Source organism: Ochotona curzoniae, unplaced genomic scaffold (assembly GCF_017591425.1).
Source record: "Ochotona curzoniae isolate NIBS_2020 unplaced genomic scaffold, NIBS_Ocur_1.0 contig_883, whole genome shotgun sequence".
NCBI lineage: Eukaryota > Metazoa > Chordata > Mammalia > Lagomorpha > Ochotonidae > Ochotona > Ochotona curzoniae.
The window spans coordinates 54,183,068-54,197,086 of record NW_024466599.1 but is presented as its reverse complement, the minus strand read 5'-3'; the positions used below and the strand labels follow the sequence as shown (position 1 = coordinate 54,197,086).

The following is a 14,019-nucleotide window of genomic DNA, read 5'->3' as shown; positions in this document are numbered from 1 at the left end:
GGCAGTATTCTAAAGGGAAAGCTTACAAGGCTTGCTAAGAGTCTGGACTCCATACCCAGGGCCTGGCCAAAGGGTTCATTTCCCTTCCACTGGCTCCTGCAGCAGCCTCAGGAGGCACACATGGGCCAGGGGTTCTTAGCCTCCTGTGCTCAAGAGAAAGGAGTGTGGAGGTTCCTGGGAGTTTCTCAAGGCCCCCTGGACCCCACTCTCTCCTGTGGAACACAACCCTCCTGCACCCCTAAGTTTTTAACAGGCATTGCTATCTGGGCAGGTCTAAAACCCTGTTGTGAGAAAACAAAATTTTGCACAATTAAGGCAGCCTCTCGGGGAGAAGTTCTCAGCCGGGCAGTGGTGTCCAATGACACTGCAGAACACACAAGAGGTTCAGCCTTCCACCACTCAGAACCAGAAAGGATGAGGTGTGGTCTACCACAACTGGATGGCCTAGGATCGAATGCCAGCTCTATGGTCAGCAGTGAGAAATGCAGACAAGTCCACTTCTTTCACGGGGAAGAGGATAGTCCCTGCAGCTGACTCAGCACTTCTCAATTGCTTGTTAAAATGTAGATTCAGAGGCCAGCATCTTCCACATTGGGTAAGACAATGCTCAAGACATCGGCAGCCTTTATCAGAGTGAGTGGGCTCCAAGCTCCACTTCTGATTCTGGCTTCCTGCTAATGTGCACTCTGGCAGGCAGCAGGTGATAGCTCAAGTATCAGAGTTAAGACTTGAATTTCAGGCTCTTACCTTTGGCTTGAGCCAGCCCTGGTGATATTAAACATGTGAGGAGTAAGTTAACAGACAGAAGCCATCTCTCTCTCTCTCTGAAATAAAAATAAATAAATGCTTAAAAAAGAGAGAGACTGACTCAGGAGAAGGCATATAGCCTGGTGGCTAAGTCCCTATTTGGGATGCTTGCATCCTATATCACATCGCTTCTTGGCCTTTTGGCTAAGATCAAGTGTAGCATCCTATATCATAGTAATTAGGGCTAGGTCTTGGCTCCACTCCTGAATCCAGTTTCTGATAACATGTACCCTGGTTGGCAGCAACGATGCTGAAGTGACTGTGCCCACATCACCTACATGGGAAACCTAGATCAGGTTCCTGGCTCCCAGCTTTGGCCTTGCTTAATCCAGGAAATGCAACTATTTGGGAAGTAAACCAGTAGATGAAAGGCCTCTTTTGGTCTGTCAGTCTATCTGCCTGTCTCCCAAATTTTATACATACACACACACACACACTCACACACACAACAATAAAACAAAGTGCAATCACTAGGTCTTGGGTAGGGCCTGTGATTCTGCATTTATGTATTACTCTGGTAATGCTGATGCTCCTGGTATAGGGACCACACCTTGAGGAGTGGGGCCTTAACCCATTCTGGATCCCATATGCACTCATTAAGTACCTACTACATGTGAAAAACTGTGAAGGAGACAAAGATGTGGATATGGTCCTCAAGTGGAAGTACATAGAGTAGCCTAGCATTAGGTATCAAGGGCGATGCCACTCTGGGAATTTAGGAGTCAGGCTGTGCTGCTGGTGCCTTGGCTTACCAGGCTAAGCCTCTACCTGTAGCACTGGCATCCCATATGGATGCTGGCTTGGAGACCTGGCTGCTCCACTTCCAATCCCGCTCTTTGCTAATGGCCTGGGAAAGCAGCAGTCCTTGGGACTCTGCACCCACAAGGGAGACTCAGAAGAAGCTCCAGACTCCCAGCTTTGCACCAGCCAGCTCCAGTCACTGCTGCCATTGGTGGTGGTGGGGGCGGGGTGAACCAGTGGATGGAAGATCTCTCTCTCTGCCTCTCCATCTCTCTGTGACTCTGCCTTTCAAATAATAAATAGATTTTTTTAAAGTAGTGCAACTCTCCATTTTTCTCTCCGCACCCCAGGGAATTCTGACATCTTACTGTGCAGTGATAAACCTCCTGAGGGGAAGGAGTCCAAGTCAGGTGGCGTAGTTAGAACCAGCAGATGCCTCCTGCCAGCCCCAGCAACCAGGCGGCACAAAGTGAGGGACACACCCTCTGTTGTCTCAAGCTACTGGGATTTGAGAGTTGTCACTGCAATATAACCCAGCCTGTTGTGGCCCTACATTCAATATTTAATAGACGCAAGCACCTGCATTGTAGAATGGGGCAGTTCGTGGCATCTGAGGATGTGCTTGCAGAAATTGGAGCCTGGGGAAATGGCTCCCAGGGTCCTGGTGCCAGCCTCCATCTCTGCCTTGCCATCTTCACTCTGGCCTTCTCCAGGGACCTGGGGCTGAGCCACCTGCAGCCTCACCTGTATATCCTTCTGCCTCTGTCCCCAGAGGCACAGCTTTTCTCCCCTCAGGTACTAATCAAGAAACCCTGAGGAAGGCTCTGGTAGCTCAGAGTGGGTCACGTGCCTAGTTCTGTCTCATTACCTGTGTGCCTGGGCCTGGGTCCCATGCCCCCTCCTCTGGCTGAGGAGCAGGAGGCATGGCAGGGTACCTCAGCAGAAGGGAAATGGGCAGCTTGTTTTACTGCCCAGAGTATCACCCTTAGTTCCCTGCAAGGAGGTCGGGAGGATGTATAGGCATCAATGCACGGAAGAATGACTCAGGCAAAATTCAAAAGAGCTGTGCTCAGGGAAAGGGCAAAGAAAAGAGCAACTCCAGGGTTTGACAGCATCCTAAGGATACAGGGATGGGACTAGAGAGCCACCAGGCTGGACAGCTCCCTGTGTTGGCAGCAGGAGACACCTCTAGCCTACAACTGCCCTATGCCTAGCAAGGCCTGGGGGAAGGAGGATCTTTGGAGAGGATGCAAATCGATGTAGGGATGCTGTCCAGTGCTAATCTAGTCAATCTGACAGTGAGGCTGACCTTTCTCAACAGGACAGGCTAAGAGCAACTACTGAAGGCCATTATCATCTTCCCTATGGAAAAACATTACAGGACTCCTACTCCTTCACCCAGCGGACCAGGTAGACTCGGACGAGTGTAAGACACAAAACTCATCTGTCATCCCTGTCTAGGTACCCACACATGCTTGAAGGCCCCTTTCAAATAATTCCTCAAGATTCCTTTGGAGGATTGATGCTGATGTCCTATATGGGCACCAGTTAATTTCCTGCTTATGTACCTGGGAAAGCAGAGGAGGATAGATCACGTGCTTGAGCCCCTGCAACCCCATGGAAAATCCAGAAGAAATTCCTGGCTCCAGACATCAGATCCACACAGCTCTGGCCATTGTGGCCACTTGGAGAGTGAACAGGCAGATGGAAAATCTCTTTGTCTCAACTTTTGTAACTTTGACTTTTCAAGTTAGAATAAAATAAGTATTTTTAAAGAAAATATCTAGGGGCTAGTGTGAAGATATGCCAGGCTAATCTTCTGCCTGCAAGCATCGCCATCCCACATGGGCAATGATTCGTGTCCTGGTTGCTCCACTTCCAATACAGCTCTTGGCTTTTGGCCCGGGAAAGCAACAGAGGGTGGCCCAAGGCCCCTGCATCCAGTGAGAGGCCAAGAAGAAGCTCCTGACTCCCAGCTTTGGATCAGCTCAGCTTTGGCTACTATGGCCACTTGGAGGAGTGAAACAGTGGCTACAAAATCTCTCTTTGTCTTTCTCTCTCTGCAAAAAATCTGCCTTTCAAATAAAATAAGTGTTTTTAAAAAAAAATGTTGGAAAAACCCTTGCATCCTAACTGAATATATACACATATTTGTTCTTGCCATTATTCCCTAAACAATCTGGAATAACTACTCACATAGCATTTACATTGACTTAGGTACAGAAAGCTGTCTAGACAATTTAAAATATTTAGGAGGCTATGCATATGTTACGTGCAAATACTATGCCATTTTGCTTTTTAGTGTTTTTTTTTATTATTATTTATCATCATTTACTTAAAAGGCAGAGACAGAGAGACAGACAGACAGAACTGTGTCATCCACTGGTTCAATTCCTAAATGTCTGCAAGACCCAGGGCTGGACCAAATCAAAACCAACAGCCTACAACTCCATTCCCAAGCACCTGGGTCATCATCTGTTGCTTCCCAGGATATATTACCAAGAAACTAGGTGGGATTCAGAAAAGCTAGGAATCAAACAGGCACTCCCAAATGGGATGCTGATGTCACAGGTGGTGGATTAATCCCTGTGCCACAATGCTTGCTCCAACCACACCATTCTGTAGAGCGGACTGGAGTATCTGTGCATTTTGGTGTCCTCTGGAATCCTGCATCCAACCCCTGGGAATACCCACGGAAGAGTCTATTTCCTTTATCTTCTTTTGTTCCTAGGAAAACCCCTGGGTATGACTAAAAAACTCCAAAGGGAAAACATCATGTTTCTCTATGAAGACAGAAGAGGCCTGAAGGGTCAGAATAAAATATACAAATATATCTACTTCCCAAGAACCAGCAGTGAGAGAAGAGCATCCAACAACTCCAAGCAAACCCCTTTGGGTCTCACTGGTGCTGGGAAAAGCTCTGAAGGCTGAGAATGCTGGCAACCAGTTGGGCGTGTGGGGGGCTTATTCTTGACAGTAAAATCCAAAAGATGCCAAGTATATGACTACTACACAGGCAAGTCTTCCCCTTCTCAAAGCCTCCAGAAGTTGCCTGGATGGAGACACCTAACCCACAAGTATACACACCATATGTACAATTAAAAAAAGACAGCCTTGCTAAGAGGCTAAAGCAGCAGACTCCCCTCCCTTCAATCTTCCTGTAGCTAATACAAGCTCCAAAGAAGACAGACCAGAAAACAGGCTCATGCTGTAACAAGTGAGACCAGCACTTGTCAGCTACCCTCAAACAAGATGGGGTGGCCACAGCAGGCAGGCCAGTGCTGTCAAAAAACAGAGAGAACAACTGCCTGGCAGAGCCATCTAAGATGGTGCTTTCACTTCCTTGAGGAGAAATACCCAGGCTGCACACAGGCAGGGGCTCACAGGCACTACCAGAGCTACCAGGATCTCCAATGTGATGCTGATCAGCTCCACCACCACCATCACTCTGGATCTCTTGGACAGGCAGCTACAACTCCCAGGATGGAGAAGTGAGTGTGAGTTCTCTTAGGTCTCTAACAGCGGGTCAGATCAGCACCGGGGCTGGGACTCAAGTATGCTGACTTCCAAGCCAACATCTTGCTTCCCACAGTTCAGCTGGAATGTTTCCCTTCCCCAGTTTCTACTTCCCCAATCATTTCAGTGCCAGGAATTAAATCCTCACCCAACCTGAACCCTCTATTAGCTGGGTCGTTTTGCCTGCATTCTATTTGTTAAGGGCAGGCCCCCAAAGAAAGGGCAAGCTTATATTTCAGGATGTATGATCTTTTCTGCCTTTTTCCTTTCCACTGGTTTTGGGGAACATCTTGAGGGCAATCCACATTCCTTCCAGTCATGTCCTCTGCTGTCAGATCCCTGATCTAGGACAAATACATGTTAAGCTCCAAATCCTAGTCCCTTGGCCAGCTTTCAGCCACCAAACCAAGATTTTGTCTTGACCAGTAGTGCTTTATAAAAGCTAACACTTTCTAAAGATGAACAATGTGCAAGTAAAATTTACTTCTGTGCAACCTTCATTTATTGAGATACTTGTGCTGTACTGAGATTCTTTCTGTTCCCCTACTGTCCCACCCCTCCAGTGAACTGCATTTCAATCTTCTAATCCCATAATGGGCAGAAGGTGCTGGGTCCATTCAGTCAACATGCTGGACCTTGGCCAGAGCTAACAAGGTAACTCTTGCTCCTTGTCATTAACACCCCCAAATGCACATTTTGCCAGAAGTTGCCAGAGCAACCTGTATGCCATGCCCTTGAACATATCCCCCCCCCCGAGATCCATTTGTGCCTCAGTCTCCAGTTGTGGGCAAAGAAGAAAAGAAGTTGTTTTGGAAGCTAGAAGCACCCCACTTCCCATGCAGATTCCAACAAGGTCAACCCTGCCACACTGCTAAGTGTCTCTTTCAAATTCTTCCCAGGTTGAGGCAAAGGAGTCAATGAGAAGTCACCTGGCTAGACAAAAGCACCTCAGACTGGTTCTCACGCCCAGTGAACCCCAAGTTGTCTTGGTGCCCAAAGACCTCTCTCCCCAGGGCCCAGGTTTCCCTGCAAATGCTGCAGCCTCTGATCTCCTTCCACAGAGCCAGCCTTCCTGGACTGCACTCATATGCCAACAGCCTTGGGAGCTGGGAGAGGTTGGGGCAAACAAGCCCCAATCACTGGTGTGGCCGACTGTCCCTGAACGCCATCAGCAAATCTCAAAGCTTGGATGCGCAGCAGGAGACACACCCTGACTATCCTCAAAGCATAGGTCATGTCTTCCTTCAATGTGCTTTGATGTGACAAAGGCTTACAAATCCTAAAAAGATGACTTACAGGAAAACAGGGCCTGTGGATAAACGCCATAGGCTGTTCCCCTACCAGCGTCTGCACGAGCCAATCTAGAACAACTGTGGGGGATATATGGAAGAGGGACAGACACTGAAAAGCCCACAGCCTTTCTTCTTCATCCACTTACCTTGTGTGTTGGGACGAGGCCCCTTCCCTCCGAAGCTTTAAGATGGGAGGGAGGCCTGGCTTGGGCAGCTGTTATCATCGGTTAAGCCCATAATTTCCAAAGGATATTTCATCCAGAACCTCAATCTATGAAAGCAACAAAAGGGAGGCTGCTCGTGCTGACACTTAGGGCAGGGGGCACTCAGAGAAGCCGCTGCAGATGAAGTTCAAGAGCCCCCTTGCAGAACTCTGCACCCTCACACCACCCTGGGGAGGACAGAGGTAGGGAGGTCTCGTGGAGCCACACCCTTGATGATGTACGGATTCCACGTCATTGAAATCTCTGCATCGACAGCCTATATCCCAGGATCTGCTGTCATCCAAGTCACAAAAGGAGGGAGGGGCTGTTTCCAAGAGAGAGCGCTGGAATTGGAACCCAGGATTGTGTGCTTGTATGCACAGGATGCCTGCTTCTTGGGAAGACTCTCTGATGATAGCAGATAATGGGTTGGGTGAACAATTTCCTCAAATTATAAATTGAAAAAGATGTGGATATAAATGCATTAGGGCAAACTTTTTAAGAAACATACTCCTTCCCAAGCATCATCTGACATCTTCTGAGTGGTGTGATAAGGCAGGCGATTTCTGGTTGATTTGCATTTTTAATCACCCTATGATGGAACACCCATTGCTTGTGAATTCTTCATTCATACTGGCTTTATCCAAGGAATTAGAGACTGGGACAAGAGTGGTATAAGTGATGTCCCAGACCTTTTAGAATTAACAAGGGGACTCACAGCCCCAAACCCCACCAGCTCTCCCGGGGGGGTGGGAGGGTCCTGGGCTGACCCAAGGAGCTCTTGTCAAAAAGTAACAGCAAGATGCTGAGCTTCCACCCCACCCAGGATCTCCTGCAGGAAGGGGAAGCAGATGTAGTAAGACCAAAAATGACCACAGGACCCTGAACTGCAAGTCCCCAGCCCTAGCCCAGCAGGACTCAATGAAAGCCCAGCAGCCAAGCCAAGCAAACTGAACAGCTCTACTACAGCACTTGGCAAATGAGAGGGTCCCAGGACACCTGAAGAGGGAGACCACCTCGCCAGAGAGGACACAGACTTTGGGATGGGATGAAGCAGGGCAGATCATGCCAGCTGGCGTTGTTTGGGCCAGCCTGCCCACAGAAGCCTCCTCCATATTTAACATGCCAGCCACTCCAAGGTCAGGCACAAATCCTCAGCAGTGAGAGACATAGTGGAAGGCCTGAGGCGGGGTGGCGGAGCAGGGGGCAGAAGCACAGCTCTTGGTGTTGACAGCAAAGCGTACAAATGTGGCGGGGAGACAATGCTGAGAATGCCTTCAGAAGGCTGCCCCTGATGGCCTCTTTGAAAAGATCAGTAGTAGGGAAGGCAAGGCATGGAGAGAAGTGTCCGAGAGTGAAGAGTGATGGCTGTTCCTCAGACAAAGGAAAGGCCCGAGAGGCGCGCCCCACCCTGGCCTCCCCTCACCCACAGCAATGGGCTGGTCTCAGAGCAGGTGCCAAATCTGTCCCAACCAGTTAAGGAGGGAAAGAGATGCGTCCAGATGCTCAGAAAGCCAAGAGACCAGAGGTGCTGGCAATGTCCACTCACCCCCGGGGCGCAAAGGGCTGAAGAGGAAGACTCCCTATGCCCACCCCCAGTTGACCTCACACAGGCCTTGCCCCAGTATACTCTGCTCTCATTCTGCAAGGGCCTGCCTGGGAGGCGGTGTCACCACCATACCGGCGGCTGTCACTTGGAAATCGCCTGGTCTCTCGGAAACCCCAGCCAAAGGCAACCACACCCGGGGCTGGGGGCGACGCCAGGTGCCAGCTCCCAGATGCCTACATGCTCTCCGATGCCCCACCTGCCGCGCGGCCGCTGTGGCTTTATCAAACCCAAAAAGGAGTGACTTGGGCGGCCCCGCCTGTCCTTTGCCGGTCCTGGCACTGACCCCGTCAGGACAGCGCCGCCCATGCTCGTTTTCACCTGACAAAAGCTTGGTGGCGGCGGCGGCGGCGCGCGACCCCCGCATCTATCTCAAAGCAGCGCTCCACGTGTCCCCGCGGCGCGCCCACGCGAGGCCCCGGCAAACCCCACCCGCCCCGGGGAAACAAAGCAGCTGGGGTACCGCGACGCAGAGTTCTTCCCCACCACCGCCCTGGGGTGAGGGAACCCCAGCCCTCCACCAGCTCCACCGGCTCACTGGGCCCCCACCGCGAGTCACCACCAGCGCCCGCGGCGTCCCGGAGGCTGCAGCGGCGCGCGCTCTGCGCCGCCCGCCTCGCAGACGCCCTCGGCAGCTACTGTACCTGCTAAATTTAGCGGTCGCCGGGTATTAATAGCCCGAGTGCCTGGGGCCGGGCGCTGCAGGGGCGCGCAGCCCCGGGCCACAGCCAAGGCCAGGGCCGAGGAGGGAAGGGAGAGTGAGGAGGGGGCCGCGGGAACCAAGGCAACTTACACCACCAGCCTGGAGATGATCCATGACACCATGGCGAGCTAGCGAACGGGCGGGCGGGTGCGGCCCGCCGGGCGGAGCGACGCTGCGGGGCTGCGGGCGGCGCGGGCGCTGCGGCGCTCCCGGCACGTCCGTCCGCGCACGGCCGCTGCCGCCAGACTGTGCGCGCCCGCCGCCCTGCCCGGCGCTCGCGCGTCAGCGCAGCCGCGGCACGTTCGCGCGGCGGCGGCCCCAGCCCCCTGGGGCTCGGCGGGCCCGCGGCGATTGGGCGAGGCGCTGGGTAGGGTGCCGCGGCAGCCGCCCCGCCCAGCTCGCCCAGGCTCCGGGCGGAGGCTGCAGCGTGCGCCCAGGTGCTCGCCCCTTGGTGGCCACTGTAGAGGGGGTGGTCCAGGTGGCTGGGGACTCTAGGGTGCCGGAGACGGCCCCACCCTCGTTGCAGTGGTTGAGGGGGAGGCCCTGAAACCCGGACACGGCCCTATTCTTACTTTAGACATGGGTCAGTTTTAGGTTACCTAAGTCCTGACCTGACCTTTCCTCCTGCTTTTCATTTCTCCGCCCGAAAATCAAACGTGAGTCCCTGCTGGAAGCCTTAACAGTCCCTACAAGATCTGATCCCTGCTACACCCTCATGGCCACCTGTGTCTCCCACGCATCCCCCAGCCCCTTCCACTCCAGGTATGTGGGACTTAGGAGTGTGCCATTTCCTCTCCCTTGTTCTGGCACTCCATGCCTCCCTCCGGCCAGGCTTTTTCATTGACTCATACAAGGCGCCGCTGAAGGGCTGCCCCCTAAGGAAGGCCTTTCCTTGGAGGTTCCCACTCCCCTGCGGAAAAGCTGCCAGGGCTCATTCTGGACCAGAGGAAAGTCCAAAGCCCAGAGCCCTGATGAGCCATATGGGAACCTCAGACAAGAGGACAGTTGTACGCCCAACATGAACATTTTTTTTAAGATGTATTTATTTATTGGAAAGTCAGATAAACAGAGAGGAGGAGAGACAGAGAGGAAGGGCTCCCATTTGTGGGTTCACTCCCCAGGACATGAGCCGGTTCCCAAATGGTATTCTGATGCTTGGAGGTAGAGGATTAGCCATTTGAATCATCATGGCAGCCACCCCCCACCATGATGAACATTTTAATGTGCTTGTTATAATGTGGCATCCAGCAGATTTATCTTTATTGCCAAATGCCATAATGACTCCTTGAATTTTTGCATCCCAGCACAGGGATTCTTGTGGTTTGGGCTAATAGAGGGGCTTGCATAATCCTTCATTCAGTAACCTTGGAAAACCCTGGTCCTCTTTTCAGCTCTGCATCTGCTTAGCCCACCCTCCATGGGCTTAGGGCTTGGTGTACTCAGCGTCCTGCTGTGAATAACTGAGGCTCTCTTGAGGGACAGGTGCCAATGTGTAGCTAGTTAAGCCTCCGCCTTGAGCACAGGGATTCCACATGGACCCAGGTTCGGGTCCTGGCTACTCCACTTCCCATCAGTTCTGAGAAGCCCCTGCACCCATGTGGAAGATAAGAGGAAGTACCAGGCTCCTGGCTTCTGACAGGCCCAGCTCTGGCCATTGTGGCCATTTGGGAAGTAAACTAGTGAATGAAAGATCTCTCTCTCAATCTATCTCAACTTTTTCTCTATAATTCTGCCTTCCAAATAAAAGTAAGTAAATACTTTTTTTAAAAAGATTTATTTGTTTTTCTTACAAAGTCAGATATACAGAGAGGAGGAGAGACAGAGAGGAAGATCTTGCATCCGATGATTCACTCCCCAAGTGACTGCAATGGCTGGTGCTGTGCTAATCTGAAGCCAGGAGCCAGGAACCTCTTCCAGGTCTCCCACACAGGTGCAGGATCCCAAAGCATTGGGCCGTCTTTGACTGCTTTCCCAGGCCACAAGCAGGGAGCTGGATGAGAAGTGGAGCTGCCGGGACCAGAACCGGCGCCCATATGGAATCCCCCAGGTGCATTCAAGGCAAGGACTTAGCTGCTAGGCCACACCGCTGGGCCCAAGTAAATACTTTTAAAAAATGAAAACAAGTAAAAATTAAAAAAAAAAAAAAAGATGCCTGTTGGAGAGAATCTGTTACCAAGGCAAGGTGACTGTCTTGAGGCCTTGGCAGGAAGAGAGAAAGAGATCTTCCAACCACTGGTTAAATCTGCAAATGGCTGCATTGGTCCAGATCTTTCATATGAATGCAGAGCCCACTTGGGCCATCATCAGCTGCTTTTCCAGGCACAAAGGCAAGCAGCTGGATGGGAAGCAAAGCAGCCAGGACTCGAACTCATGCTCTGATGAAGAACAATGGCATTGTGAGCGGCAGCTTAGGTTACTGTGCCACAACACCAGTCCCTTTAACGTTGCACTGAGCCAGTTTTGAGGCCCTCCAACATCCTCAGAAAACTTCCCCTATGGGGCTGTCACAGATCAGATCCATCCCAGTTACTGCTCCAAGGCCAAGTAACAGACAAGTAGAGACTACCTCCAGGGTCTCAGAGCCCAATGGGATTACTCAGATTGGCCAATCACTTGTCTATTCATCCATCCATTGGTTCACTTTCCAAATGGCCACAGCTTCTTCCAAGTCTCCCACGTGTGTGCAGGATCCCAAGGACTTGGACCACCCTCTGTTGCTTTCCCAGGCCATAAGCAGGGAGTTGGATCAGAAGTGGAGCAGTTAGGACTCAAACTGTGCCTGTGTGGGATGCCAGTATCTCAGACAAAAGCTTACTGTACTACATACACCATGGTTCTGGCCCCAGAAGTGAAATTTTAATTACTGAAATAAAGCTGCTTTTGGGTTTTAGATGTCTGGAAGTATGAGTTTTCTCAAGAGAAGCAACAAAGCACTGGGAGCAGCCAGCCCTACATGTCACTCAAGGGCTAGGCACGAATTGGTTCTACACAGCAAGACTTCATAGGATGAAGAGGAAAAAGGTAGGGGAGAGACTTGCTTTTTGTTGCCGTGTTGTCTCTTTGAGTGTCACTATCACACACACTGTATCACTCCATCCTGGAGTCCCTCTGGCTTGCCCTTGACTCTGAGGCCGGGGAATAGCGTCCTTCTTTTTGACAATGGAACTCACCGCCCTATCACATGGTCCACTGGAGCAGACGCCTCGCATCTGCTTCTACCACCCCCCTTCTCCTTTCTTTACTGTGGAAACAATGACTCGCCTCTCACTCCAGCCTTTGAAAACGTGAGTTTTTAAAAAGATGTTTTTTAATTGGAAGGACAGATAGAGAGAATGAGATACAAAGAGAAAGATCTCCCTGCTAGTTCATTCCCCAAGTGGCTGCAGTGGCCAGAGCTGAGCCAGTCTGAAAGCAGGAGCCAGGAGTTTCTTCCAGGTCTCCCTTGTGGGTGCAGGGTTTCAAGCCCTTGGGCTGTCCTCCACTGCCTTCCCAGGCTACAAACACGGAGCTGGATGGGAAATGGAGCAGCTGAGACGTGAACTGGTGCTCATATGGGATCCCAGCAGATTCAAGACTAGGATTTAACTAGTAGGCTATTGCACTGGGCCCTGAAAAAGAATTTTATATGTCCTCACTACACTGATTGGCTGGACTGTAGTAACTATGAAAAGAGGAACAAATGAGGTGAGTCTTAATGTCCCAAGCATTGTCAGAGGGATAGAGAACCCAAACAGGCCAGCAATTACAGCAGATAGAGATTCAAGCTGGGCAGAGCTGGAGTGACTGGCGTTTGTGGAGCATGGCCTTGGCCTTAGAGAAGAGGGAGCTGCTTGGTTCCTTCCTGCTGCAGCCAACTCCTGCAAAGGGAGTAACTGAAAAGGAGAACAATGTATTTTCAACACTGGAGGCTACAAAGTCAAGGTCAGGACACGGGCATATTTCTGTCCAGTACAGTGACACTTCACTCCCTGCATGGCACCTGCTGATCCATCTCCACAATGGACAGCAGAAGGGATGGGCACTGTCCATCCTTATGGTCTGTCTCCCAATTCCCCCACCCCTTTTTTTGGTTACTTATTTTTCCTCATATTTACATGCACAGTGAAAGAGCCAGAAGAGAGATCTTCACTCCCCAAATTCCTGTGTGTGATAGCCGGAGCTGGGCAGAGCCAAAGCCAGGGGCCCAGGCTTCGATTTAGGTCTCCCTTGTGGGGGCAGAAGCTGCCTCCCAGGATACACATTAGCAGGAAGCTGGGGCTCAAACCAGCGCTGTGATGATACAGGCTGTGGGCATCCCAGACAGCAAACAACTGCCTAACTGTGTCAAATCCCCACCCTGGTCACACCTCTTAATGCTGTGACCTTGGAGTTGAAATGCCAGCGTATGAATTTTAGAGGATTAAATCATTGAAACTGTAGCCAACCTTCATTTTAATATTGTCCCAAGAGTGTGCGTGAAGTCCTTGCTTTACACATTCTGGGATCCCATATGGGTGCCGGTTCATGTCCTGGCTGCTCCACTTCCCATCCAGCTCCCTGCTTATGGCCTGGGAAAGCAGTGGAGGATGGCCCAAAGCCTTGGGACCCTGCACCAGCATGGGAGATCTGAAGAAGCTCCTGGTTTCAGGTTGACCCAGCTCTAGCTGTTGAGGCCACTTGGGGAGTGAACCAGCAGATGGAAGATCTCTCTGTGTCTCCTTCTCCCTACAAGTCTGATTTGCCTTTCCAATAAAGAAATATTTTAAAAAGTGAAATGGCTAAAGAAATCCCTTTAAGGAATGAAGGTACAATGAAACATCCAATTGTTGTAAAGAATACAGAAGGAGCAGAAGTTTGGAGTCAATATGTTGTGATATGTGTGGGGCTTTACTCAGGCCGTATTGTAGAGTTGAGCAGCTGCAGTTCTAATCCTCAAGTTGGACCATTCTGGGGAGATATCTGCTCTCTTGAAGCCAGAATAAAAGCTATCTTGTGAAAGAAAACATTTATCAGATCCCAGATACCCAGTTTCCTTTCCTAGGCACACACTTCACACCGAGGATGGATGGCAGCATTTGGCTAGGACCTAATGCAATTCTTGCCATTAAATGAGAGGATTACAGATCTTCAACTTCAATGCCAGAGTTGGTATGGATATAATTACCAATAGTG

General features: G+C 50.9%; 1 protein-coding gene across 3 annotated transcripts in view; it reads right to left on the bottom strand.

The window, feature by feature from the left end:
* REEP1 (receptor accessory protein 1) overlaps positions 1-9,094 on the bottom strand; it is a 105,567-nt gene extending 96,473 nt beyond the window's left edge. For all 3 annotated transcript variants that reach the window (XR_005885199.1, XM_040993578.1, XM_040993579.1), the window contains exon 1: positions 8,959-9,094. Coding sequence is in view for 2 of the 3 variants with exons in the window: in XM_040993578.1 (XP_040849512.1) it covers positions 8,959-8,990 (32 nt within the window). In the remaining variant the exon portion in view is untranslated. The remainder of the gene's footprint in view (positions 1-8,958) is intronic.
* Positions 9,095-14,019: the final 4,925 nt, after the last annotated feature.